The following is a 26038-nucleotide window of genomic DNA, read 5'->3' on the forward strand; positions in this document are numbered from 1 at the left end:
TTAATATGCTACGTAGAGGAATAACGCCCCAAAAAAGGAGAAAGCTTTGGGGGGTGAAAAGATCCCCGTAATGCCCAGTATGTTGCAAGTTTCATGTCTGTATCTTGTAGCTAATTAACCTTCATCAAATCCATCTTAGAGATCCATTTATTTAATCTGTGTGTTGCGTTACTGGTGTGAGTAACCACATTATGTAATTGGTCAATAAATTGTAGGTAATGGCTTGAACTGTTATTTTCTTTGATCAAAATTAATAGAGATGTGTCCTCATTTCTGTGTATTTTGCAGGCTATGGTAGCAATTTGATCTAAATGATCATTTGTTCTTTAATAGAGGTTGGCCAACGTCTTTTTAATGCCTGACGCATTGGTTTCTACTACTTGGACCTAGTAGTACATGAGTAAAGTGATTAGGCATATGTGTGGTCTGCATGACCAAGTAACACACATAGGGCCAATTTCAAAAGGTTGCAAGTGCAAACTGTCACTGTCAAGTTCTCTTGTTACCTTTAAAGAATTTTCATTTCAATTACATTATGCAGTGATAAAAATTAAGCTTTCAAAGTTTGAGAGACCCGAATAAATAATTGAGAGTGAGTCATACTCCTCAAGTCATAATGAAGCTTTAAAATCTTTTAATACCGTATCATTAAAAGCAGTTTGTTTATACCCTAAATCAACTGAAAAAAGACTGTACATAACCAAGACAAAAGTTCTCATTGAATCATCTTCTTAACATGTATTAGGAAAAGTTCAGTGTCTTATAAGATCTACATGTTAAACATAAATGAATCTATCACCAGTCAGCAGCTCCCCTGTTTTAATTCAGAGATTTACAGATGAGCATCAATCCTACATGAATATAATACATAGCAGAGATTTATATAGCCCTTTCAAAACAATCATGGCTCATCAAAGAATAATTACTGCTTATCAACAAGGTTGATGCGTTTTTCAGACTTTAGTAGTATGTTTCCAGTATTGCTAACAGTGCTTCAAATTAGGGGTGGACGGTGAACTGCACTCCAGTGGCGGAGCTTGAGAATTTTTTTATACTTCTTGCTCCGCTTGGAATGCAGAGTTCGGGAAAAAACTCCACCTCCTGCATAGCGAAGTGGAGTTTACCGGCCAACCACGTATTGTCGAGAAACAGTCGCACAGCCTCAGAGCATTAGAGCCCAACAGAATTTCTACTTTCAACACAATGCACAAATGCCTACCAATGGATATCTTTAATGCGATATAAGAGGTGGGATCTGCATTTGCCAGCGCCCAATGGAAGCCACGGTTCAACTTTTTTGATTGTGACGTCAAGAGCCATTGATTAAAAAAGTATCCATTTCTTTGAGAGCCTAGATGCTGCTGTGCAGGGAGGCATTGGTCCTCCAGAAACACAGCAGCTAGGAAAGTGCCTGAACAGCCTCCAGACATGTACTATGAGGAGCTGGAGGTAGGAAGCTGTGCGGGTGGAATGCTAGGGTGGAAATGATGGGAGGGGGCACGTCAAAGGAGAGAACCTTCTAGCTTTTTTGTGCGTGGTCGGGCCCACAGCACGTGTGACCTGCTGACCTCAGGGGTTCTGGGGTTGCAGCTGAGAGTGTTTGTGAGGTCAGTGACACTGGGTCCTCCCATGCTGTAGAGCTGTGCAGAGACTGCAAGGGCGCTGCCTAGCTCAGTTCCCACAGGGACATGGGCTACTCATTCCCAGAACTGACAGAGTGTACCCTTCTCTAGGGATGTCCTACATGCCCTGGGGTGTCTGCTGCAGACAGGCGAGAGTGCTGTCTGGCTCCACAAGTACAGGCGGTGGGCACCCATGCCTGCTATTCCCCTGGTACAGAAATGCCTTTTGGGTGTTTTGACTTGTCTTCGCATGGAGTCCTGGCTACCTAGACTGCTACAAAGAAATCTGACCGCACTCACATGCTTGGAGCCCTAAGGAATCAGGCTGTGCACTGACTGACAAAGCAGGCCAACCCAAGGGAATGCAAGACGGTGGAATACGGCACTGACAAAGCAGGTCAACCCTGGTGAACCCAAGGCGGTGAAATACGGCGGATGCACTGCAGAGCGTGTCCCCTAGACTAAGTATTAGGGTAGAGTGGAAGTCTGTGGAATTCCACTGAGTGTTTGTGCAACTCCACGGAATTCAGCAAATTGCAACTCCACAACTGCGCCCACCCTACCTTAAAAACACATACAGACATATTAAAATGAGAAAATATAAACAACCATTACAAATAAATGGGAATGACCAGTTAAATGTAGAAACAGGTAATGCATGCCTAACAAGACTTGCCAACTCACACAGAGCCACTGTGTGTCACATGATTTTGTCTTCCTTCACACGGTCACCCGGTGAAGAGTTGAAATCACACGGTGGCAGGGAAAACAAGCTGCAAACCGCTGTAAACAGTGGATTTTCAGCTCGTTTTCGGAGGCAGTACCAGGCGATGTCAATTAAGAGGTGTGAAAACTCCCCAGGACATCGGCGACAGCCTCAGTGACCCTTTGTATTTATATCTTTGGGTGCGGCGTGGAGGGCTTGGTGAGGGGCAGAGTGCCTCTTAGCTAGCTCTCGGCATAAGGCACCGACCCTCCAAGCCCCCTCCCCTACCTCACACGGTGGCATTAATTTGTAAATTGGCAGGTGTGCAAGAGGACATAAATGTCCAAGTACATATACTGTCCCATTGATACACATATGTTAACACACAGGGCTTTAAAAAAAACTGGGGGTAGTCTAAAAGGGGCATGGCAAACCTCTTAAAGAGGTGTGGCTAATCCAATCAGTGGCATGGCCTAAATCATGAGACGTCTCATTATGTGCTGCATCAATATTATGGTGCAATTTTTGGCACACAGTTTGGCTATCTTTAGAGGGTATGTTTGCCCTTCCTCCAGACTGTATATTTACAGTATCGTAACATAAGGACTTTGTTTTTATCTCTGCATCGTCTACAACCAACTAAAATAACGGCAAATCAAATAGGCTAAAATATGTCACTGACATTAATAAACAATGCCCATAGTTAAACAGTATTTACTCAATTTGACAAATGCAGATTTAAATCAAAATGACTGCACTCAGTTGTAGTACAATAATTCAATGTGTTAACTACTACTGAAACTAGGACCGTCCAACAAAAACAGCAGAGCTAAGAAGCAATGTGCACAATCATCCTATTAGTGAGGGGAAATAACGATTGCATAAATCGCCACACCAAGATTGAACAGTGATCGCTATACATTACTTTACTCACAGCACTTCCCCCCACCCACAATTCACGAACAGCAGTTCACCATTCATGCAGTCAGGGGTAATGTATAATCACAGGTCCAACAATGACTCCCTCGTTCCAGGCTTGCCTGATGTCTGAATGACAGCAGCTCTGGGAATGACAAACCATCAAAAACTGCACATGCTATTCACTTCTGACAGCAGAGAATGTGCTACAATCGATTGACGATTCGCACCCAATTCCATCACTTAATGCCCACTTTTGTTCAAGAGTAGAAGGCCCTCGCTTATTTATCTGCAATGGATTTGGAACAAACTCATTTCCAAATATTAAAGTTTATTTGGCCTTGGTCGCTAGCTGCTACATTTCACATTTTCTGTCTGCACCAACCCTGTAAAGCTTATAGGGGATATGAGGACCTCTTACCATGCTCCCACCTCAATGGCTGACACCGAGCTGTTGTTGCTGCACCTGCATTGCGAAAAGAGAAGGGAAATCCAGAGAGAAAATGACTCTCTTTAAATGACTTCCATTCCCCTACAACGCTCACCTGGCATGACGTCATGCCGTAATTTCTCCACCTGCGAGAAGTGAGCAAAATGAGCAGAAGCACATCGATTTGCATACTCTCACTGCAGTCTGGGAAAAAATGTACCCCCTACCAAGGCATAAACCAGAGCCCCATAGGGACCCGTTTCAAGGCCTCCTTTTGAAAACTTGCGGTGCTACACACCGCCAGGACCCAGCCCACTTAAAGCCCTGGTAACACACAAAGTACTAATGAAACTGAAGTCTAACCTTTCTGGGTACCCAATTCGAAACAAGGAAAAATATTTTTTAAGGAGAGCAATGTATGATAGCTCACACACTAATAAGAGCTGAAATGCAGAAGCAGCTTGTGACAGACAGTTAAATACTACACACACACACACACACACACACATATATATGTATTTAATCAAATATTTTTTATTTCATCTTGTTACTTTGCTGAAAGTTGAGTTTCAACACTCCTTGAGTTTCATCTTGTTACTTGTTTACGTATATATTTTAGTTTATCATGGAACACACACGGAACTGTAGTAAACAGATTTCTCATTGGTGTAACATACCTGAGTGGTAGAAAGCAATGGATGTATCTTACTACCATGCCTTTGAAACCCTCGCCCGGACTAAGAGAGGGACATTATTTACTGCTTACCAAACATTGAAAAAATGTTTAGACTTTGTTTACATTTCAATAATAAATTATTGATAAAACAATGAACAACGGTGAAGGGCATCAGATTCATGTAATTCTCTGGTTGGAGTGCTTACTTCATATTTAGTAAATTTAACACATTTGTCACATAAATTGCCACATTAGTTGCAGACTGTCCAAAAAATGTATTGCTAGCTAAAATTGATTACAATAGTACTGCTAGAGTAAGTGCTGCATAATTTGCATTTCTTTGCCACATAATTTAGAAAACCTTTAGGGTTAGGTGTGCTTTTATGCTGGTGGATAGAAGTAGTTGCAATTGTGTACTGACTTTTTGTGACCAGTATGTTTTTTTTTTTTAAATAAGGAACACAGGTTTCACAGAATAATCTGCCTTGTTAATTCACCCTGTGATTGGCTGCAATACCATACATGGTGGCCTGCAAGGGACAGCAGACCACCATCCTGGTTCTTGCATTTGTAAACAACAAAACCTTTTTAAGGTAGCCCACATTCCTTAAAGGAAATAGAGCTTCTTAAAAAAGTTCATTTTCGCAAAACCTTCACTGAGAGTTGTCATTGGTCTCCTGCACCTACACCCCCTTAATTCGCCACCCCGAATCCCAAAAGGAATGGGGTCGAAAGTGGACGTTTCCTTGATTCAGTCAAGAAATCTGCAGACATTTCCTGCCTATTTAGAGCTTGTGGATATCTTCCCGTATCATACACCAGCTGCAATATTTTCCCTTTTTTTCTTACAGTATGATGAAATACCTGCTTTTAGAGTATCTTTGTAGCACACAATCTCCCACAACCAAATTCAAGAATCCCACATTGAGGTATTTTAGAAGTGTAAGCAGAATTCTAGCCAAAATCCGAAATGTATTCCCACTCCTCCCACAAAAACCAAACTATCCGTGAAAGAAAAAAACCCTTTCACATGTATGTATGAAATCACAAACAGATCCCCAAAGAGCACTTCAATCAATGTGGCTGGAAACCCTCTATCATGAAAATAACTCCAGAAAATGGTCCTTTCATGGGTTCTTAGAAGAACCAAGTTAATGTCTGATAGCTCCAACAGAAATGCTTCTCATTGTCTAGGGAGCCTTTGACCTGTTGACTGTCTAAGCTGGGAGTAGCACAGACTCGGGAAATGCAACTATCTCTAAAGCAGACATTTGTGTGACTATGAAAAACTACCTATATGTGGAAACGATCTAAATAATCATTATCACCTTTAAAAGATTATGTGTTTGCAGTTTTAATTTAGTTTGACCTATTTGGAAAAACTCTCTTGTGATCTGACAACCTGCATTGTGATCTGCTGGGTCACAGAGACACATTTGTGAACTATAAACAATAAAATCATACTTTACAAGTATGGAAGAAATATGTATGTGGAAAATTACCATCTTTTACTTGGTGTACCCTCAGAATTTTGCCTTAACTGTTTTTGCTGGTTGTAGATCTCTATGCACTTTACTCCTGCTTATCAAAGGTAAAATGCATGTACTTCTCCTTTCAACATGATGAAATTGGTACACACCTTACTGGTATATTTAACTTACCTATAAGTCCCTAGTCTATAGTACAAAATGTACCCAGAGCCTGTAAATTACGTGTCACTAGTCAACTGCAACAACTATTGTGCCATTCACTACAGTGACAGTGTAAAACATGGCTTCAGGCCTAGCATTGTAGCCTGACTAATGCAGCTTTTAAACTGCAATTCGACCTGCCAAAGTAAACCCTTTTGACATGTGTAAACATTTCATTTAAATATTAACAAGTCCCCTTCAGTAGGCCTTACTGCCCAAAAGAGCGGGTGAATGGCATTAAAAAGGACATGTAGAAATGTAATGTTACTCATGTCCTTACAATGAAAAGGCACCAAAAGCTATTTTCACTGTAGCAACACCGGGATGCAGTATTACATTTAATAATGCTATCTCCTGCTAGGAAACAAGCTAGGAATGTCATCCTTGGACACTTTGCACTATGTAATAAAAGCCGAATTCACTTATGAAGTCCGAGTTTTAATAAATATTACCGGTAATTGTAGAAAGTCACATTTTACCTGCTAATGCCCCTGGAGGCTAGTTGGCATTAGCCATCATCTGATTTGATTTTGTTTGATTTGATTTAGAATTTGTAGAGCTTACCCAAAAGCATCCAGGTGCTATAAACGGCTGTCCAGAGCTAAAGCCTAACAGTAAATCTACCTGAAAAAAGTTGTCTATAAAACCAGGTTTACATGTTTTCCTAAAAGGCAACAACTGTGAGATAGCCCTCATGCTTTGCGGAAGAGAGTTCCAGAGTTCACTTGCAGCAATTGAGAAGGCTCTATCTCCCCATTTCTTCTTTCGAGTACTAGGCACAGCAAGCAGGTTTCAGTGTGCCGAACACAGGTTTCTACTTGGAAAATTTCAGTGAAACATATCTTTAATCCTCACAGGACTGGGGAGAAAAAGGGCCTTATGCGCTGTACCAAGTGCTTTCAACATAATGCGCTTTCTGATGGAGTGCCAATGTAGGTCCCCCAACCCCATAGTAGCCGATTGGCGCCTGGGAATGTCAAGAGTTATTCTAGCAAGCACATTCTGTGCTACTTGGAGTTTGTGCTGAGTACTAATGTTGGAGTTCAAATAGAGCAAATTGTAATGGTCCAATCAGGACATAACCAGGGCTAATGCAACCTGATTTTGTGCAGGCTGAGGGATAAGAGGAAAACCTTTCCTGAGCATCTTTATGATCCAGTAGCAGGTTGTCACAAGGCATTTTCAGTGCTCCATCCATCATCTCCTTATGTTTGCTTTGTTCACCCTAAGTTGGCAGGGTATGCCCCGATGTGGGCCCCTTGCTCAATTTGCCACTGGATTCAAGCTAGCCTGGCTGACGAGGGGTGTTACACCGAAATGGGTCCCAGGATGCTTGTTTCCAGTCCAGGGAAGACCTAGCTTGACAGTTCGAGCTAGACTGTTCCGGTGAGGAACAGGGTCAAGACTGATTTGCATATGGCTGGGTCTGAACTGGGGTGGTGAAGTGAGCTAAAGAACAATGATGGATTCAACCCGATCTGTGACTGGGGGTGAGTGTCTGAAAAGTTTCAGGGGTCCATCCATCGTCTCCTTGTGTTTGCCACAGTGCAATTAGCTTGGGCATTGAGTTTGAGTTCAGTATTTAAGAAAACTGCAGCCATCTGAGTGCTCAACCCTGAATGAGGATTGAAAATACTCTCACTTGGGCTTGGGGAGGTGTTTCTGTTCCTCTGGTAAGATGGCAATTTGGGCAGTGCCCAGAAACCTAATTATCTTCAAAGGGGCCTCCCCTGTCACAGGCAGATGTCAGATGACACCTGGACAGGCCCCTTCTTTGTTCCCGCAGTGAGCCAGGCTCCAATCACAGTGGAGAGGGAGCTGCCCCAAGAACAGGTTTCAAGTGATCACAGAAGAGGGGGGGGCTAATTTCCCTCACCACACCTCTGGTTGGCTCTGCACAAGGGGAAAAGGGTTTCACTATCTTGGATATATGCAGAGAGGCACTGTGGGATTTTTTTTTTATGTAGAGCATGCACGAAATGCTAAAAAAGTGTGTAGGGTTAGAGAGGATCCAGAGGTCACTACCACCCACAGGCTAGTGCCAGGCATAAATATGGCATTCACAGTACCCTCCTCTGAACACCCCTAGACCTGGAGAAGATCAGAAGATGACTAAACCTGCTTCCTGAGACCTTAGAAGAGCCCTAATTGACTGGACCTGATCTTCCTCTTGTACCCAGGACAAGCAATTGGACTCCAAAGATCAGAGGGTTGACCTCCTGTTCAAGGGACAGGGACACAACAAGCTACAAGAGACTTTTTCTGTAACTTCACAGCTGACCAGTTTCAACTGGTCCTGACTTTAACCATGATGATGGTCTCTGCTGGAGTGAATCTTGATCCTCAAGTGCTGTTTCTGAGGTCATGGAACCCTGGGCTGTGTCAAAGTGTACTCCTGTCAACAGCGTTAGAAACCTGGGGCTTCTGGGGGACCAAGCGGAACCTGCCAAAACAGCATTGCAGCTAGCCAGAAAATGTAAGTTTCCCCTCTCTAAGGTTTCTGCAGCAGAAAATCTGATTCAGCGGGACATCATAAAGAAGGTATTTGCTTGGTGGAGCCCTCTTTGGCTACATCTTTCCACCTTGTCACACTGGATGATTCGAGTTCCAAAACAGTGACAAAGTGTGAATGTTGAAATCTTCTGAAGGCGGATGCATCAAAAGTATCCAGCCAAAGAGGGACCTAACATGAAATTTGAATTTCTCCTGCCCTGAGCTTTCATGCCAAAGATTAACAGCTTCCTCAGACCTTGTCCGATGACTATCAGACTTTATGGAGCCCTCCTTGGCTACAGCCTGCTTCCTTGCCCAGCTGAAGATTTTGGACTTCAATTTCAGAGACTAAGTACAGAGGTAAAATTTCAAACCATAATGGTCGACCTCAAATCACGTCTAGGACCCAGTCTGCTGTGAGCAGTTGACCGTGAAGCTTCACACTTTTTGGAGATACTTTTATTTAGAAATTAATTTCTTGGGTCCCTTTTTGGGGATTTTTTGTTTTGGTGTTATTTTATGTATTAAACTTTACTCTGTTTTTTTAAATTCATATGAGATTTTTCTTTTGTTTTGCCTCCATTACTGTTGTGGTACTGAATAAAATGTTTACATGTTGCCATCAGCTCTGTGCCATAGTTATGGGAGGGGGTGAGCTTGGGTTAATTTAGTGAATTTTGTGATTCACCCTAACAAGGATTATGGTTATTGTTTAAGGTGGGTCATCCCCTCCCTTAACCAATGCCCCAATTTCTTATGATGTACAATATTTTACACCACACATTGTCAAACTAGTGTCTTGACACCATGTAACAACATACCTTCAGTATTAGAAACTGCCTTGTAAGTGAAGGAAAATGCCATTGGGCAAAGAGCACAGAGTGGCTGAAGCTGCTTTATGTGGACGCAGAAAATAGGACCTAGAGATTAAGAAAATCAAAACTCTGGGAAAACAGCAGGTCACATGAAATCCCATAAACTGAGCAAATTGTGTTTAAACAAAGTATTTGATTATACTTTGCTAAACTCATATATATTTAGTGGGCATCAGCACATTGACGTTTTTAGCAGAATTGCTGTACATAAGGTCAACATAAAATAGGGAAGTTGATTGAAACCTTTGTACACATAAGCTGATTTGTGAGCTCTGATCAGTGAGCCAAACAAACAAGGCTGCATTTAATATGTAAAAGATGGACTTGTTAAAGGTTGATTGTGGTGTGTTTCTTTATGTATTTGTCCAGTCCAATTACATGAGATAGCTCTATAGGCTAATGTTTTAAACTCATTAAGAGTGGGTCAGGTACAGATGTCAGGGAGCAAGGCAATGGGGGCCTGGCAGACAAAAAGATTGGAATCTTGAGGCCGCACATAAGGAGGTAGGTTTGACCAATAATTTTTGGTGTGAGGAAGGCACATTTCTGGATAGAGTGTAGTATGTCATAATAGTGAGGTAATGCCGGGAACTATCATGTATCTCTTTGAACAGAATATTTAACAGATTATTGAGGGTCCTTTTTGTAGCTCTGAGACACCTAGCTTGGATGTGTGTCTGGGTAGGTTTAATAAGGTCATGGTTGCAGGACTAACCACCTTGTCTAGTATGGTAACACACACAAGCACACCGTTGCAATAGTCTATTTTGGTGAAACGTGGCAATTAATTAGTGCCTTAGAGGTATGAAATCGGAGGCATAGTTGTATGCTTCATATGTTCAAGATATGACAATATGCTTCTGAGATGGTGGTGGTAAATGAATACTTCCATACACATTGAAGCTATGAACAGTACACCTATATACTTACCAGAGGCAGCAAAGGATAAACTGTTAGGAGCAAAGTGGATAGTGCTTGGATATGTGATGGGAGTAGAGGAGGATGAAATAGAGGAAACATCAAATTTTGGAAGATCAGAGGGATATATATGCAGGAATGGGAGTGATGGGTGGGACAGGACAAGATGATTTGTGTGTTGTTGACTTAGAGAAGTTATGAGAAATTAAAGGAGAAATTGATGCTACCAAGTGCGGCGTGTAGAGAAAGACTAGGAGAAGCCCTAGAACTGATCCTGGGGGAAAACCTACATGAAGAGGATTTGGTCGGGGTCTTTTGGAGTCCCACTCAACTGAGCACGAGCAGTCAGATAGGTAAAAGGGAAAACACTGAAGTTGTGTCAGTGATACCAAAGAGTTGGAGGGAGAGGAGTAGTATTGGGTGAGCTGCAGAGTCAAAAGCCCCTGATCGGGTGAGAGAAATTAAAATTGAAAAATTGATGATTCTAGTGAGCAGAGGTTATTTTTGTTGATGTGGGAGGGCACTGGATCTGGTACAGAAGCCAAATTGGAAGGGGTTTAGAATATTATTGGATGAGAGATATATAGGAAGAGTTAGTTGGAGACTAGGCACTTCTGTACCATCGAGGAGAAAGGGAGTGATACTGCTCTATGCTTAAATGGGGAGGAAGTGTCAGTAGTGTTTTACCTAGTAGAAGTAAAAATACATTATTTTTGATATGTTTATTGGTTTCAGTAAGCATGATGACAATCAAATAAATACAATTTGAATAGCAATATTGATGAGTGAACAAACCCCCTTCCCACCCCCCCAACAGGACAGGCGACAGTGCATCGTGCATTTAAGGTAAACTGTACATCATAGACAAGCATGAGTGGAGGATCAGAAACACATTCGAGGAGAAGGCTTCACATAATAAAGCAACTCTCCCCCAGACAGTAAGGGCTAATACCAAACAGTTCATGTGAAATCCGGATGAGTGAGCAAATATGCAGTAAGTGGTGCCCAGAAATCCCTAGGATGTGAGGCTTCAGGTAGTTCTTCAGCATAAATCTCCAATTGATCCCTGCAATAGAGTAAATCACGGACCCATTTTTACACAGTTGGAGTGGTTTTCCCTCCCCAGCATAGCGCAACAGCTCTCTTGGAAAACAGGGTGGAAATTGTAACTATCCATCTATTACAGGGCTTTAAGTTTTTCACATATCCAAGCAAGCAGAGTTCAGGCGTACAGTTCACCGGTTCCAGCACAATATCAGTGAGTACACTCACCACCTTAGACCAAAATGCAAATACGCCAGCACACATCCAGGCCACATGTAAGAAATCAGCGTCAGCATGTCCACACCGCACGCAATTAGCAGACTCACGCAGACCATACTTACTAAGTTGCAGAGGGGTATACTATAGTTGATGTAAATATTTAAAGTGGATAATACGGAGATTACAATTCGCCGTGAGGCGACCAGTTAGCTCACAGCAAGTTTTACCAAAAGTCCAGTGTAAGAACAGGCCCCAGTGCAGTCTGCCATCTAAGATAGGAAGGTTGCTCCCCAAATTCACGTTTTTGCAAGGAGGCATTGTATAATTTGGTGATTAGGCCCTTACGCTTCTCCCCCCCAGCATAGCCTGCAGTGCCAGCAGAGTCACTGGTTAATTCGGGTAATCCGGGTAAATGGTTCTGACATAGGTGAAACATAGCATGAATCCACGAACTGTAGTCCCCTGTACATCTTGCAGTGACCTGAACTGACCCGGTTCCGGGATAGACCTACAGCTTACAGCTGCTAGCTCCCGCAGGGCAAGCTTCTACCTTGCCGCAGAAATGTCAGGGTGTGAGGCCAGTGGCAACAGCGGGACATACAAATATGAGAGTCGCCCCCTTTTTGCAAGCATCTTCCAAGCCCATGCAGTGCACATCACTGGGTTAATTTCAGTCCTAGGGCCTCAGGTACCCCCAGAAAAGGTCGCTGCCTGCAGAGGCAATGGGAGTACAGCATCGGATTCAATAGCAAGATGAGGTTGAAACTGTGGAGCAAAAATGCCATTAGTGCACAAACTGTGCCTGCGTGCACAAATAATATAGTCAGAGGTCAGGAGCCTCAAACCCACCCTGGTCAAAGGGCTGCACCAAAACATCTCAACTACATCGAGGCTTCTTCCCACCTCATACAAATGTAAGGATTATGGATTGGAACGTCTGAAATAGCGCAATGTTTAATTTGATTGGAATGTTAACAAAAAAATGAAGCAGCTTGGGTAAGAAGGTCATTTTTACAACTGCAATCTGATCTGCAAGGGAGAGGGGCAGGTGTGCCCACCGCTCTGCCTGCTCAGTAATGCGCATGATAGCCCGACCATAGTTCTCGGATATCACCCTATCGGGGTCTCTGTGCAGCCACACCCCAAGGTATCGCACAGGATCATGAGTCCACGTCAGCGGGAAATCCAGTTCCAACTCCCTAGTACCAGCCGTCAGTGGAAACACCACCGTCTTTGACCAGTTAATACCGAGGCCAGAATATCGCTCAAATTTTACATACTCCCGTAGCAATTCAGGTAAAAAAGTGGCAGGGTCCCGGACATATAAAAGCACATCATCGGCATATAAGGTGACCACAAGTGGTCTCTGCCGAAACCTTAATGCCGCTGCTGCATGCCTTTGTCTGAGTTTACAGGCCAGAGGCTCTAGCGCAAGCGAAAAAAGCATTGGCGACAGGGGGCATCCCTGCCGCGTGCCTCTGCCTATGGGGAATGCCGAGGACACCCAACCATTGACCCACACACGTGCGACTGGTTCAGCATACAGCACTCTAAGCCATTGAAGAAAAAACGGGGGTAGACCCATTCTAGTTAAAACCGTGAACATGAAATCCCAGTGGAGTCAAAAGCTTTTGCTGCATCAAGCAGCACTGCAACCACCTGGAAGTCTGGGTCGAAATAGTGTAACGTGGAGAACACAGTTCGCAGGTTATGTGTAGAAGAGCGCGCACATACAAAACCTGACTGGTCAGGCAAGACTAAGAGAGGGATCAACTGTTGCAACCAAGTGGCAATCATCTTTGCCAGGACCTTGGCGTCTATATTGATGATTGAGAGAGGTCTATAGGATTGGCGGATTTATCCAGTTTCAACAAGGTTACCAGCAACGCCTCTTTAAGGGTAGGCCGGAGTTTCCCCTCTTCATAAGCCTCCGCAAATACAGCCAATAACATAGGAGCAAGATCTATAATCAAATCATAGATTTATAAAATTTTGCTGGGAAGCTCGTCCATACCAGCTGCCTTACAGGTAGGTAATGACATAGCAGCCAATTTGACGTCCTCTACATCAAAAGGCTGCATTAAGTATTCCCTGTGCGCATTTGAAAGCCACCCTAATGCAATGCCTTCAAGATAGGAATTTATCTCTGCGATCGGCGGGACATCCCTGGCCGCATAGAGTGCGGTGTAAAACTTTAAAACTATATCGCTAATTTCGGGAGTCAAGTAGTGTGCCTCCCTGTTAGACTTGGCATCTTTTGGCATGTTTCCCCTGAGTTTTTCCTTTCTGACCTCCCGGTTTTAACTCTGTTTTTGCTGGTGTAATGATTCTGCGCACTTTTCTCACTGCTGTCCTGTGGTAAAGTGCAAGTGCTCTCTATGTAAACTGTGTTATGGATTGGTATTTTCCTGATTTATGTGTCAGTCCCTAGTAAAGTGCACTGTGAGTGCTAGGGCCTGTAAATCAAATGCTGTTGGAGGGCTGCAGCACTGGATTGTGCCACCCACACAAACAGCCCGTAAAGTGTAACTCTGGCCTGCCATTGCAGAGCCTGTGCGCAGCCTGCGGCTGCCATGTCGACTTGGCAAGTGCACACACTTGAAAGTCCCTAAACCTTCCCTTTTCTACATGTGAGACACCCCTAAGGTAGGCCCAAGGTACCCCTATGGGCAGAGTGCATTGTATGTGAAAGGTAGGACATGCTCTGGTGTGTGTGGCATGTCCTGATAGTGAATTACAGCCTACTTCGTTTTTCACTATTGCAAGGCTACCTGTTCCCCATAGGCCGGAGTGGGCAGTTTGATTATAACATCTTATAATCCTAACTGACCCAGGGAGCATGGTAGAAAGTCGAGTTTAGTATGCCTGAACTCAGAATGATAAAATACATATTTTAGTGAAGTTGGTTTTAACATTCTGTGTTTGAAAATACCACTTTTAGAAATTGGGTATTTTCTGACCTGACCATCCAGCCTGCCTCTGCTAGCTTATGCATTGTCTGGTTTGTGAGTGACAGGGGCTGGGGAAGACTCCAGGAGACAGGGTGAGTCAGCACAGGGCTGAATAGACCTATCTGCACATAGATGGGTGGGAGGAGTAGCACCTGGGTCTGAATAGGGATGTGCCTGCCTTCCACAATGCTGGCTCCACCTCCTGTGGTGCGTCTGAGGACCCTGGCCCACACTGACAAAAGAAGAAGGTGCGCACTGGCAGGAAGCACCCAAAACTGGTATGAACTAGGTCCAGGCCCCTCTGCCTTTCGAGGACAAAGGCATTGCTGGTATAAATATTGGGACCCAAACCTCAAGACTTTAGAACTCTTTTGGGATCAAGAAGACTGCCAAGAAGAAGAGTTGGAGAAGCTGCGAGGAGGAACTACCACTTTGCTGTGTGCTTTGCTGTTTTGGCCTGCAGTGGCTGCTTCTGTCTTGGGCAGTGAAAGGACTGAATTTTCTGCAATCTACTTTTGTGAGTTTCTCCAAGGGCTTGAGGTAGCGCTTGCCCCCTGTTCAAGAAGTCTCAGGCACAGCAAAGACTTCAAGCCCGACGCCGTCTATGACGCCGCTGCTGACTCTGTGTCCTGAAGGCACCGCAGAGGGCACCGCCCAACGCCGTACCGCGACCCTGGTCTCACCGATGACGCCTGCTGATGCTGCCACCGAGCCGCTGCTCGCACCGTGACCTGTGGGCACCGCATTCCGCACCGCCTCACTTCACGACGACGCCTTGGTATCCCCAACGACGTTGCTCCATGCCGGATTCGATGCCGCTGCTTGCACTGCTGTTCGAGGGCACCACTCGTAAAGTTACACGACGCACCGCCCTCATCCCACACCGCAGCCTTGGCCTTGGCCTACCGATGCCGTTGCCATCGACTCCAGTTCGTCAGCTGACGAAAGCGCTTCAGCAACGACGATACTGCTGCTGCACCGTGACCTGCCAGCACGGTGACGAGCACCGCCTTCATCGCACAGCGCGACCCTGGTCTCACTGACGACGCCATCTGATGCCGCCACCGAGCCGCTGCTCGCACCGTGACCTGAAGGCACCTCACGCTGCACCGCTGTACATCGCACCACAGCACCCGATGCCTGCTGACGCCAGCGCTCCTGACTACAACAAAGAGGAGTTCTTCGAGGGCCCTGACGACTCCTACACCGACCTCCTGAACCGATGCCTGTGGACGCCGTGTTTTTGAAAGCTCAACGAGAGGTCATCGACGCCCTGCATTTCTGAAAGGTACTGTTTGGGGGTCTTCCTGACACCGTAGCTGACCCGCGATGCCGCGGTCAGCCAGAACTGTTTGGATTTGTTTTTCATGACGCCGTGATAGCCCCGGACGGAGCTATTGACATCAAGGAACAGTTTTTCAAGGATACTCTGATAACTGAAGATTTTTAAGTACTGCATTGTGGATTTTATATTGTTTTGGTCTTGTCTTAAGTATATAAAAATATTGGATATTTTTCTAAACTGGTGTGGTGTCCTTTTGTAGTGCTTACACAGTATCACTGTTGGTACTGTGCAAATGCTTTGCACACTGCCTCTAAGATAAGCCTGACTGCTCGTGTCAAGTGGGTGAGCAGGGGTTATTTTAGGAGTGTAACTCCCTTATCCTGACTAGGAAGAAGGGTCCCTATTTGGACAAAGGTGCAAGCACTTGCCAACTAGAGACCCCCATTTCTAACTCTCCCGTTGCTCATCTAAGAGTTCCCTAATACACTCTTGACTATGCGGCGCTGCCAATTTCTGAGCCAGGGATCGGCTAGGACGACTCCCCCTCCCCATATTAGTGAGCAGTACCGCGCCTGGAGCGATGCAACAGTTACTGATCGAAAGTTTCATTATGGTCAGTGACCAGATCTCTTATCCTAGCTAACGTGTGTGGGGAGGAATTCTTCTCATATTCACGCACAAGTGTAGATATATCAGACACCAGTTTATTTATTCTGCGATGGAGATCTCGTAGCACTCCAGATTGCGCTCCGATGCACTCCCCATGAATAGTCACCTTAAACGCCTCACACAGCATACCGGCGCTCTTAACTGAACCCTCATTTTCTCAAACAAATTTACAAATTGCTCCGCTAATAGTGTACCTAAAAACCGGGTCAGTGAGTTCAGTAGGTTGAAGCCTCCATGCAAATGGTTGTTTCTCACACTTGGGTACCTGCAATTCAAGAACCACTGGAGAGTGGTCTGAAGGTGTACGAGCCATGTGTCCAACCCGCACTGTCCAGGTGCAGATGGCCTTGGAGACAAGCCAAAAATCTATTCGGGACCAAGTCCCATGTACCAAGGAGACAAACGTACTTTTGCGGCCCCCAAGATGTTGGAGACGCCAGACATCATGCAGTTGACACACATCCAATATCCCTAAAAGCAACTCCGCTGCCTGCTTAAGCCACCCTGTGCCACTACTGACCCTATCTAATGTTATATCTAGACAAACATTGAAATCACCCCCCAGATTATCACAGCTGGTGGAAACCCCGAAATTCGGCGCCACACATCAGAAAAAAAGGACGGATCGTCAGTGTTTGGCAAGTACACATTAACCAATAACACACTTGTGCCCCGCAGTTGCCCATACACAATCGCCACTCGCCCATGCTCATCCTTATCAGTCTTAATCATAGTGAAGGGGACCCCTTTTTTAACAAGTATCATCACACTCCTCAAATAGGTGGAATACGAAGACTCAACGCTCGCACCTGCCCAACGCACACCAATTTTTTGCGCTGATTCCGTAGTGGGGTGCGTCTCCTAGAGTAAGGCTACCTGCACCTCCAGTCTATCCAAGTGTGCCAAAACAGATCTGATCTTTTTCTGAGAATTAAGGCCACGCACATTCCAAGTAATGAACTTAACCACACCACTCATACCACCCACCCAGCATTATAAATATACCAGCGCTATACATCATGTCATGCATAGCTAAAGCACTGTAACCGATCATTACAACAAATGCATAGAGTAAATACAACAGCAGCCTGCCCCATCGAAACCCACCCACTTCAGCATCCCAAACTTTGCCAAAGCCATCCCAATTCAATGAAATTCACCCGCAACAAGAACAAGCAAAACAAATTTGCATTTGGGGTACATCCATTTGGGGAACAAAGAGTGCTACTAGCCTTCCATGCAGTGGGAGGTGGCCAAGCAGGTCTAGTACCTGTGCCAAGGTATCAAATCCAATTCACAACAGCGTGCATTATAACGTAAGCACAATAGCTTCTTGAAGTGGCAAACTCCCCACCAACAAACATCCACACGTACAAAACCATATACATATTACATCTCTGAGTGAGCAATAAAAATTACAAAAGCAATAACAAGGAGCACTTCTATAAATCAATCCTCTTCGCCATGAGGTGTGCTGGACTCGCGCCACCTGTGTTTCAATTGTTTAGCATGTTCAAGGGCAGCTTTAGGGTTAGAGAAAAGTTTTGAATCACCATCTGGCCCTATGCGCAGACGTGCGGGATATAGCATGGAGTATGGTACCCTTTCAGATTGTAGGAATTTTTTCACTGCACGAAATTCCCTTCTAGCGGATTGCATAGCCACTGTGAAGTTGGAGAAAAAGCCAAAGTGTTGCCCTGGTGCTCGATAGTCCCTTTGTCCCTGGCTAGATGCAAAACAGTGTCCCGGTCTCTATAGTTTAAGAGTCTTGCTATGATGGGATGAGGAGTGGCGCCAGGTGCTGGCCTAGCCGCAAGAGAGCGATGGGCCTGCTCAACAATGAACATGTGGTATAGGTGCTCAGTTCCAAAGATGTCTTTAACAAGGTTCTCAATATAAGTCCCCATTCTCCCCACATTGGTGGACTCCGGCAGCCCAGTCAGCCTGATGTTATTGCGCCAAGACCGCGCCTCTTAATCCTCATTCTTGGCTTGGATGATGGACAACACCTTCTCCAAGTTAAGTGTCTTGCCAGACACCTCGCTCAGTCCATCCTCTGTTGCAGAAACACGTTGTTCAACTTCCCCCATGAGGATATTTTGTTTCTCGAATTGTGCAGACAAATGATCTAGTCGATGGTACACAGCCACCATCGTGCCCTCTAAAGATTGAAGGTTGCAGCGCTAATAGAGTGGCTTCCAGTGTGGAGGGGTTATCTCCATGAGCGTCCGCCTCTGAGTCCGAGGCGGCCTTCTGTGAGGACTTAGAAGGTTTTTGAGCCTCGAGCGTGAGGCGAGGCTGTGTCTTGTCTATTCTCCCCATAGTAGATACAAGCGGTGCGCCCCAGCACCTCTTAGTTAAGTCACAGACGTGGAAATATGTTCACCGGACAGCCCAATGAATAAGAACAGGAGGTTTCCAACAAAGAAGGAGCCCCTCACCGCGTGAAGAGTAGAGGGAGCACTCCAAAGACAACAGGCTGTAGGCACCCAGAGGCGTACCACGCAGCTGCACCCAGTCTCAGACCACACCACAAGCGTTAGTGGTGCACATATGAAGGGAAGAACCAATAATAGATACCAAGGGATCAGAGTAGAGCTCAGTCTCAATGTCCCAGTCCACACGGTCCCACCTTGCCACTCGGCAGCCAAATCTGTCTGCTAGCTGTGTGGACACCTCCAGCGCCAGGGACAGCAGAAAGGTACAGGCAATCAGGGGCGATATGGGCTCAGCTTCCCAGCAGCCAGCAATAAGCCCAACAGCAGTATTGGTACCAGGCAGTGCGGTGGCCCAACTCCAAGCGGCATGTAGAACCAGCAGCCCCGCTGTGTGCACAGCCCCAAACAGCCCCAACAGCAGCTCGCAGAGCACGGCGCCAACCCAGGGCCCCCACCCACCTCCGCAGATCCGGGCCCCAAAGGCGCTGCACCCCACTCACCACCGCCGGCCCCGGGAACCGCACGATCGTCAGCCAGGCGCCATCAGCAGATCCAATGCGCAGGAGCCACAGTCGGGCGGCCTCTGCCCTCCACCTCCGCCTCTGCTCCAAACTCGATTTCTCACCGCTGGGACCTGTAGAAGCACACCAGCCGCTACCTCAGACCAGCGTCGCTGTCACATTGTGTAAGATGCCGAGGCAGGACGCAACTCAAGCCACCAGGCACAGCGGCAGTACAACAGCTCAGGGGCGCTTGGCGGGCGCCATTTTGAGAGCACTCACCGAGCAGTCTATGTGTCCACGTTTTCGATGCTGCAGCGATCAAACGTTGCAAAACTCGCTCCCATCCGTTGCAGTAGAGCAATACCATACTGCCCAGTCCAGTTTGGGAAGCAGATGCGATAATCTCGGGCAGATAATTGACAAATTGTGGCCCGGCCCGGCAGAGCAGCACTAGGGTGCGTCCATCTTACCGTGCGCCCTCTAGTGCTCCCCAAATACAACTAATTTGAGCACAGAATATGGATTCCGTTTAGGAGGGATTGATTGGAAAGTGATGTTAGGCAGAACAGTACTTCAGAGGAAAGAGTTAATGGTTTGTTAAATTTGAGGGCTGAAAGGCATGGAACCTACATGGGTTAGCAGACTTCAGAATGATGATGAGTTCCATAGGTGATGTAGCAGGGAAGTGTGAAAAAATAGTAGAGTGGTGGTGGTGGGTGGTGGGATGAAGGAAGGGGGTGAAGGACTAGCATGTAGAATGGCAACTGGGTTTCTGATTGTGGTTTTCTTGAAGGCAAAGTATACCTAACTCTGTGGCTGAGAGTGAACTGTGTGGTGGAAGGATGTGCTGTGGAGATTAAGGTGCTGATTATGTGTGAGAGACATTGCAAATGTGGGCGTTGTGATCATATGATTTGTTTAAAGAATGCAGCTTCGTCAATGTCAAGAGGTGAAGTGCGTTCCAGGCAAGTTTATATATATTAAGGGCCTCATTTACAAGCCCATTGCAACGCTGGTTTGTAACTTTTTATGACGCATTGGCAGCATAATGGGCCTGCCCATATTTACAAGGCCACGTAAAGCCACACTACCTGTCTTTTCATGGCCTTGTCAATAGGGCTCCCTTTCATGCATTACTCTGCAGGAAAGGGGCTTTCCATGGGTGTTGTTGTGGGTGTTCCCATGCAATCAATCAATCATCGCATTGAAACTGACGCATTTCCAGATTTACAACGTTTTGTAAAACTGGGAATGTGTCAGAGTTCTACGCCTCCCTAGGGAAGCTTAGGAGTGGTGCAACGAGGAACGTGGAGAAATACTTTTACTTCTCATTTTTTTCCTTCTTTCTATGTGTGCTGCATTTTCAGGAAAATGCCATCAATAATTGTTTTTTTGCAGGAAGGTGTCCCTGCCTGCACAAAACAATCAGACTTGCAACACAGGCACCCTTGCAAAATGATGCAAGGGTGTCTGCGCTGGCACATAGCTGCCAATTGTGCACCAGGGCAGGGGAAAGCACATGGATGCATTGTATTGTTGTTAATATGACACATCCGTGCCTGAAAAAGACACAGCTCAGCGTAGCAAAATGGCTTGCGGAGCCGTCCGGCATCATTTTCTTATGAATGAGGCCTTACTATTTTTGGGATCTTATGTTTTCATCCTCCTTTGTGACTTTATCTTGGTTTTTATTGTGCAGATGCCAAGTGTGATCCAAGGCTAAGGATGAGAGAGTGTGCATCAAAAGCCTTTTGAACTGTTTTGTTGAAAGTATCAAAATATCTGGTGTGCTGGATTGGTGTAAAATCACTCTGAATTTGGTGAAAAAAGGCAGATTGATAATTTTGGACATGTTTTCATTTTAAAATAGTATAGGGAGTGAACGGTTTTTCGAGAGTAGGGATATTCACCACAATGCCTATTAGGTAAGAAAGAGCCTCTTTTTGCATGATGACACCCATTTTTGTGTCAACTTGCAGCTGTTTTTTGAACTTTGCCCACTGGGTCCACTCCTCAGTGCATGTGCTCTGACCCCCAAAACATGGTAAAAATGGCTAATAGAAAGCTAGATGTCACCTGTGGACTCAATACTTATTGTGTCATTCACTTGACTTTGAAGAAAAATAAGACTTCAGGCCTATGTGTGTTGCCTGACTCCTCCAGCTTTTAAACTTTTAGTCAGACAAGTCAAAATAACCTTTTGATAGGAGGGTAACCCAACGTTTACATATAAATTCACTCCAAATTAACATAACATGTGTATTTGTAAAGCGCATGTTTACCCATTTTATCGACCTCACATGGATGAAAGACTGAGTGGACTTGCTGGGATTTGAACCTGTGACCATGAGGTTGAACACAGGCCCCTGCAGTGGGCGTATTAGTCCACTGAGCCACCAGACCCAGCAAATAGGTCACAAAGTAGGGTGCCTGGAATTTAAAAGTGAAATATTTAAGAATGTAATGTTTGAATGTTCCTACAGAGACTGGCCCCCAGAAGATATTTTCAGTGTTAGGGTTGTAGCAGGTTCTATGAAGAAAAATCTAAAGTGAAGTTAATCTGTTAATTCTGTCTTTGGGGTTTGGAATATGCTACAGATATAGTTCCACCACTGCTTTTAATATTTATTAAGAATCCAATTCAATATTGGATTTTTGATAAATATACAGGAAAAGTGACTTCTGAAAAGCTAGTCTTTCCCTGCCATCTGGCCTATCAGTGCTGCTTTGATGAGGTGTGAAATACTGCTCTGAGACCAGAGACTATGGGGTGGGCCTGGCGTGGTGGCTCGGAACTTTGTTAAATTAATAGGGACCTGGGGGAGACATATACTTTTATATTTTTGGCCCCAGGGATCCCATTCCCTAGGGTCTGGCCTTTTTTTTTATTTAAAGGGAAGAGAGCCGAGCGGTCCACCTCCCAGGTCATTTTCGGCCCAGGGACCCCATTCCTGCCCCCTTTTTTTAAAGAGTGAGGGGGGAGATTTCACCCTGGGGATGCCATCCCCTGGGGCCCAACCTGTAGTGTTGGTATCCTTGTCCTACCCAGGACGCCCACATTTAAAACTTTGGTGAGAGCAGGGGGAGCCTCAAGGCCCCTGTGGTTCCTGCTGGCTACCCACCTCCTGTGGGAGCCGGCATTGCTTTGAGACCGCAGCTCCCAGAATCCCAAAACAATGTGTCTGTTTCCCTGCTCGCTTCACAGCGGGTAGGGAAACAGACCCTTGCTCTGCTTTCAGCAAGCGAGGGCATTTTGTGCTCTCACTTGCTGAAAGCGGAACATTTGTTGGCTATGGCTTGGAGGGAGCGGTGCTCCCACCAAGGCAAAGCACACGGCAATGTCCCGAGGGTGGGCACCTCAGGAAATTGCTGAAGCCAGTCCTGGGGGGTGGTGTTCCCCAGGGCCACATAGGGCTCCAAGAAGGTAGACGCGTGCCCCCTCCATTGTTCAAATTTGCCTCGGGAGGTGGTGGCCCAGGGTTCTGCAACGGACCCCCCTCATTATTGTATTTATGCCCCGGGAAGGTGGCAGTCCCCGGGGCAGCAGGGGAGGCCCTACAGCCTCCACTGTATTACTTAAAAAACACTGTGTGCCCCAGGGAGGTGGTGGTCCCTGGGGCTGCGGGGGGTCCGCGTGGCTCCCCTCATTACTGTTATATGTAGCTCAGGGCAGGTGGCGATCCCCGGGCTGCAGGGGGGGCTCGCACCCCCACATCATAATAATATTCTTAATTTGCCCTGGGGAGGTGGCGGTCCCCAGGGCCTAGGGTTGCCGTTAGGGCAACCTCCACATAAATATTAAAAAATGTCCGAGAGATGGTGCTCCCTTGGATTTTAGGTATTCTAGGAGGGGGCCCGGTGTGCCCCTTCTACATATTTAAAGAGGTATACAGGACCTGGCACATCCAGGGGCCTATATTAAACGAAGTGCAGGAGACCGTGCTTTTTTTTTTTGGGGTGGGCCCTAGAGGATCCCTGTAGGACCCCCTAAGAGACCGAGGGGTTCAGGGCATTTCTACCCGGCCCTCATTTCTTCTTTTTAACTGTTTTTTCTTGTGACTCAGTTCAACTGAGTCACAAGATGGCTGCCAACACTTCCTGGTTTGAAGTGTTGCCATCCAATCAGATCTCAAGCACAAGATCAGGAGGGGTTGCGGATCCTCCATGGCCTCAGTTGCATACAACATTTAACAAAAAGGTCCTTTTCGGACCAAAAGCTACCTTTGTGCCAAATGTGCTGAAATTCCATTCAAGAGTTTGGGCTGTAGCCCCCTTTTTCTCAGCCCACGCTTGAAGGATCACCAGGAAATTTTGAAAAGAGCAGCGGAAGTGACTGGCAAATTAGTTTTGAAACTTTCGCAAAGATTCGTCAAACAACGGCAAAGTTATTGGAAAATGCAAAAAAACGCTCTTTCAATGGAAACTACATCCCAACTATAACTGCCTACTGGCGACTGCCAGTAGGTAATATATGTACATACTACTGTCCAAAGGAAATCAAATCTTTCATATAGCATTTGTTTTTGTGTTTTTTAAAAAAGTTGTTAGGCCTTTCAGGGGATAGGCTCTTCAGGAAAACATTCATATGTGCATGCTGTATGCTGACAACACACAAAATTGTATCAAACGTATTACGGATTTCAAAATCTTTAATGAACAATAGCTAGGACTTGCTACTATTTGAAAGCCATTTTGTTCTAGCTTACTACAGTTTAACCATGATAACACTGTTTATTTTCTATGACTTCAAGGATAGATATATTTGTGACATTAGCACTACTACTTTGGCTAAGTTCTTCCAGTCACTACCATAATGAAGATTCTTGACCTCCTGTTAGATGCTCTTCTGACACTTTGAACTCTAAATCAAACAATAGTGGAGAACTATTTCTTTTGCTGGGAAACTGTGGCACGTTACTTCTTTCTTACCTCATAAACATTATGCCCCAGTCGTCAGTACCATTATTAATCTTTGTCTAAACTACTCTAAAATGTTATGTTGAGTTGCCTGCCTGCCTCGAATACAGAGCAGAGTACAGGTCCACACACAGGGGCGTAGCTTGGACAGTGGGACTGGGGGGAGTGAGCTTCAGATTTCCAAACAATCACGCTGGCATACCATGGCAAACTACATTATTTGAGAAGCAGAGCATGAGGGGGCTTAAGGGGCAGTGGGAAGGGATATCAGTGTGGATTGTTAGGGTTACTTAAAGGACAATATGTTGTAAAATAACCAACAGTTTTAAGAACTTCAAAAACAGAGAGGAGAGAGTGTGTGTGCGTATGTGTTTTAGTCTTTGTGTGCATGTAAAAATCCTAGTTGAAATCCAAAATTCCACCTCACCATAACTGACTGGAAGCTACTGTAACCAACTTTGTACTAGTGAATACATTTATTAGGGGGGTGTAATACCCCGACTCCCCAACCCCCGAAGCTATGCCCTTGTGCACAGAATGACGTTGCCCTCTAGCTTCGTGGAAAAGGCAGTGGGACATATTTAGGGTTTGGCAGATGGTATACTCAATTGCAAACACAACGGCTGTCCCATTCGTCATATTACACGTGCATTATAGCCTATAGTACTTGTAAATTGGTGGATGGGATATCAAAACTCTAAATAAGACACAGAATGTAATTCGAATGTTGCCTATTACACTTTAAATGCTCACATCAATTGGTCCCAGCATACATGCGAATTCTTGTTATATTGAAAACTGATGAGCTAGCTAAAACATTTTCAGCAGGCTGGTTGTTTCTGTTTATTGTGGAGAAGGAGAAGTCATGCAGATTAAACATTTCCATTGAACTGCATTGCACGTTTGAACTTCACCCACAATTCTTAAATTTGTCTTAACAAGCTATTTTCATAAAGCACTGGAATCCCAGACAAAAAGGAACATCATCAATAAACCGACCTGAATGCTTTTTCAAAAGTGAAAAACACAGTTACATCTTGTTGTTGCCCATGTGAAAAAAGACGAATGATCCATTAGTCTTTTTCCTGATGTAAGGGAAACATTTATTTGCCCAATGCTAAAGGTTTGTCGTGTTCTGTACCCAGTGCAATAATCTAATTCTTAACATGTCCTAAATGTAGCAATCATTTGCATACTTCAAACGGCTTAAAATACTCTATGAAATATGTTTTAATATGCACATCTAGAATTGTTCAAATGATGCCAGTAGAATGATTACGATTTGAAATATAGCAAGTAATTGCCAACATTTATTGGAAGGGCATGTTTTAAACTAGCATTTTAATGAAGACTGCCATTGAGAATTACATTGCTGTATCATGTTATTGAATCTGCGATACTATACATATTGTTGCCTAAATTGTATCTTTATTTTATTAGGCAAACAGGAAGAAAAAATCTGCCAGAAATCTTTGGTTAGAACAACCATAAGGAAACACGATTGCATTAGTCAAACTCCGGTAAGAGGTTCAAATTGAACAATTATATTGTGATTCATAGTAATGAAGTATAAGAATACACGAACATAATATTGGAGCAAGCAGCTGCCATCTTGCACACGCCATCTTCTTTGTTGCCATGTCATTAGGATGTACACGTCCTAATTATTGTTTGCTTAATTTG

General features: G+C 45.0%; 1 protein-coding gene across 1 annotated transcript in view; it reads left to right on the forward strand.

Annotated features, from left to right (window-relative positions):
* Positions 1-26038, forward strand: part of OTOGL (otogelin like) — a 939358-nt gene that overhangs the window by 908540 nt on the left and 4780 nt on the right. Inside the window, exon 57 of the mRNA XM_085653920.1 lies at positions 25796-25875. Within this exon, the coding sequence (XP_085510046.1) occupies positions 25796-25875 (80 nt within the window). The remainder of the gene's footprint in view (positions 1-25795; positions 25876-26038) is intronic.

This window comes from Triturus cristatus, chromosome 4_1, assembly GCF_964204655.1.
Source record: "Triturus cristatus chromosome 4_1, aTriCri1.1, whole genome shotgun sequence".
Classification (NCBI taxonomy): Eukaryota; Metazoa; Chordata; class Amphibia; order Caudata; family Salamandridae; genus Triturus; species Triturus cristatus.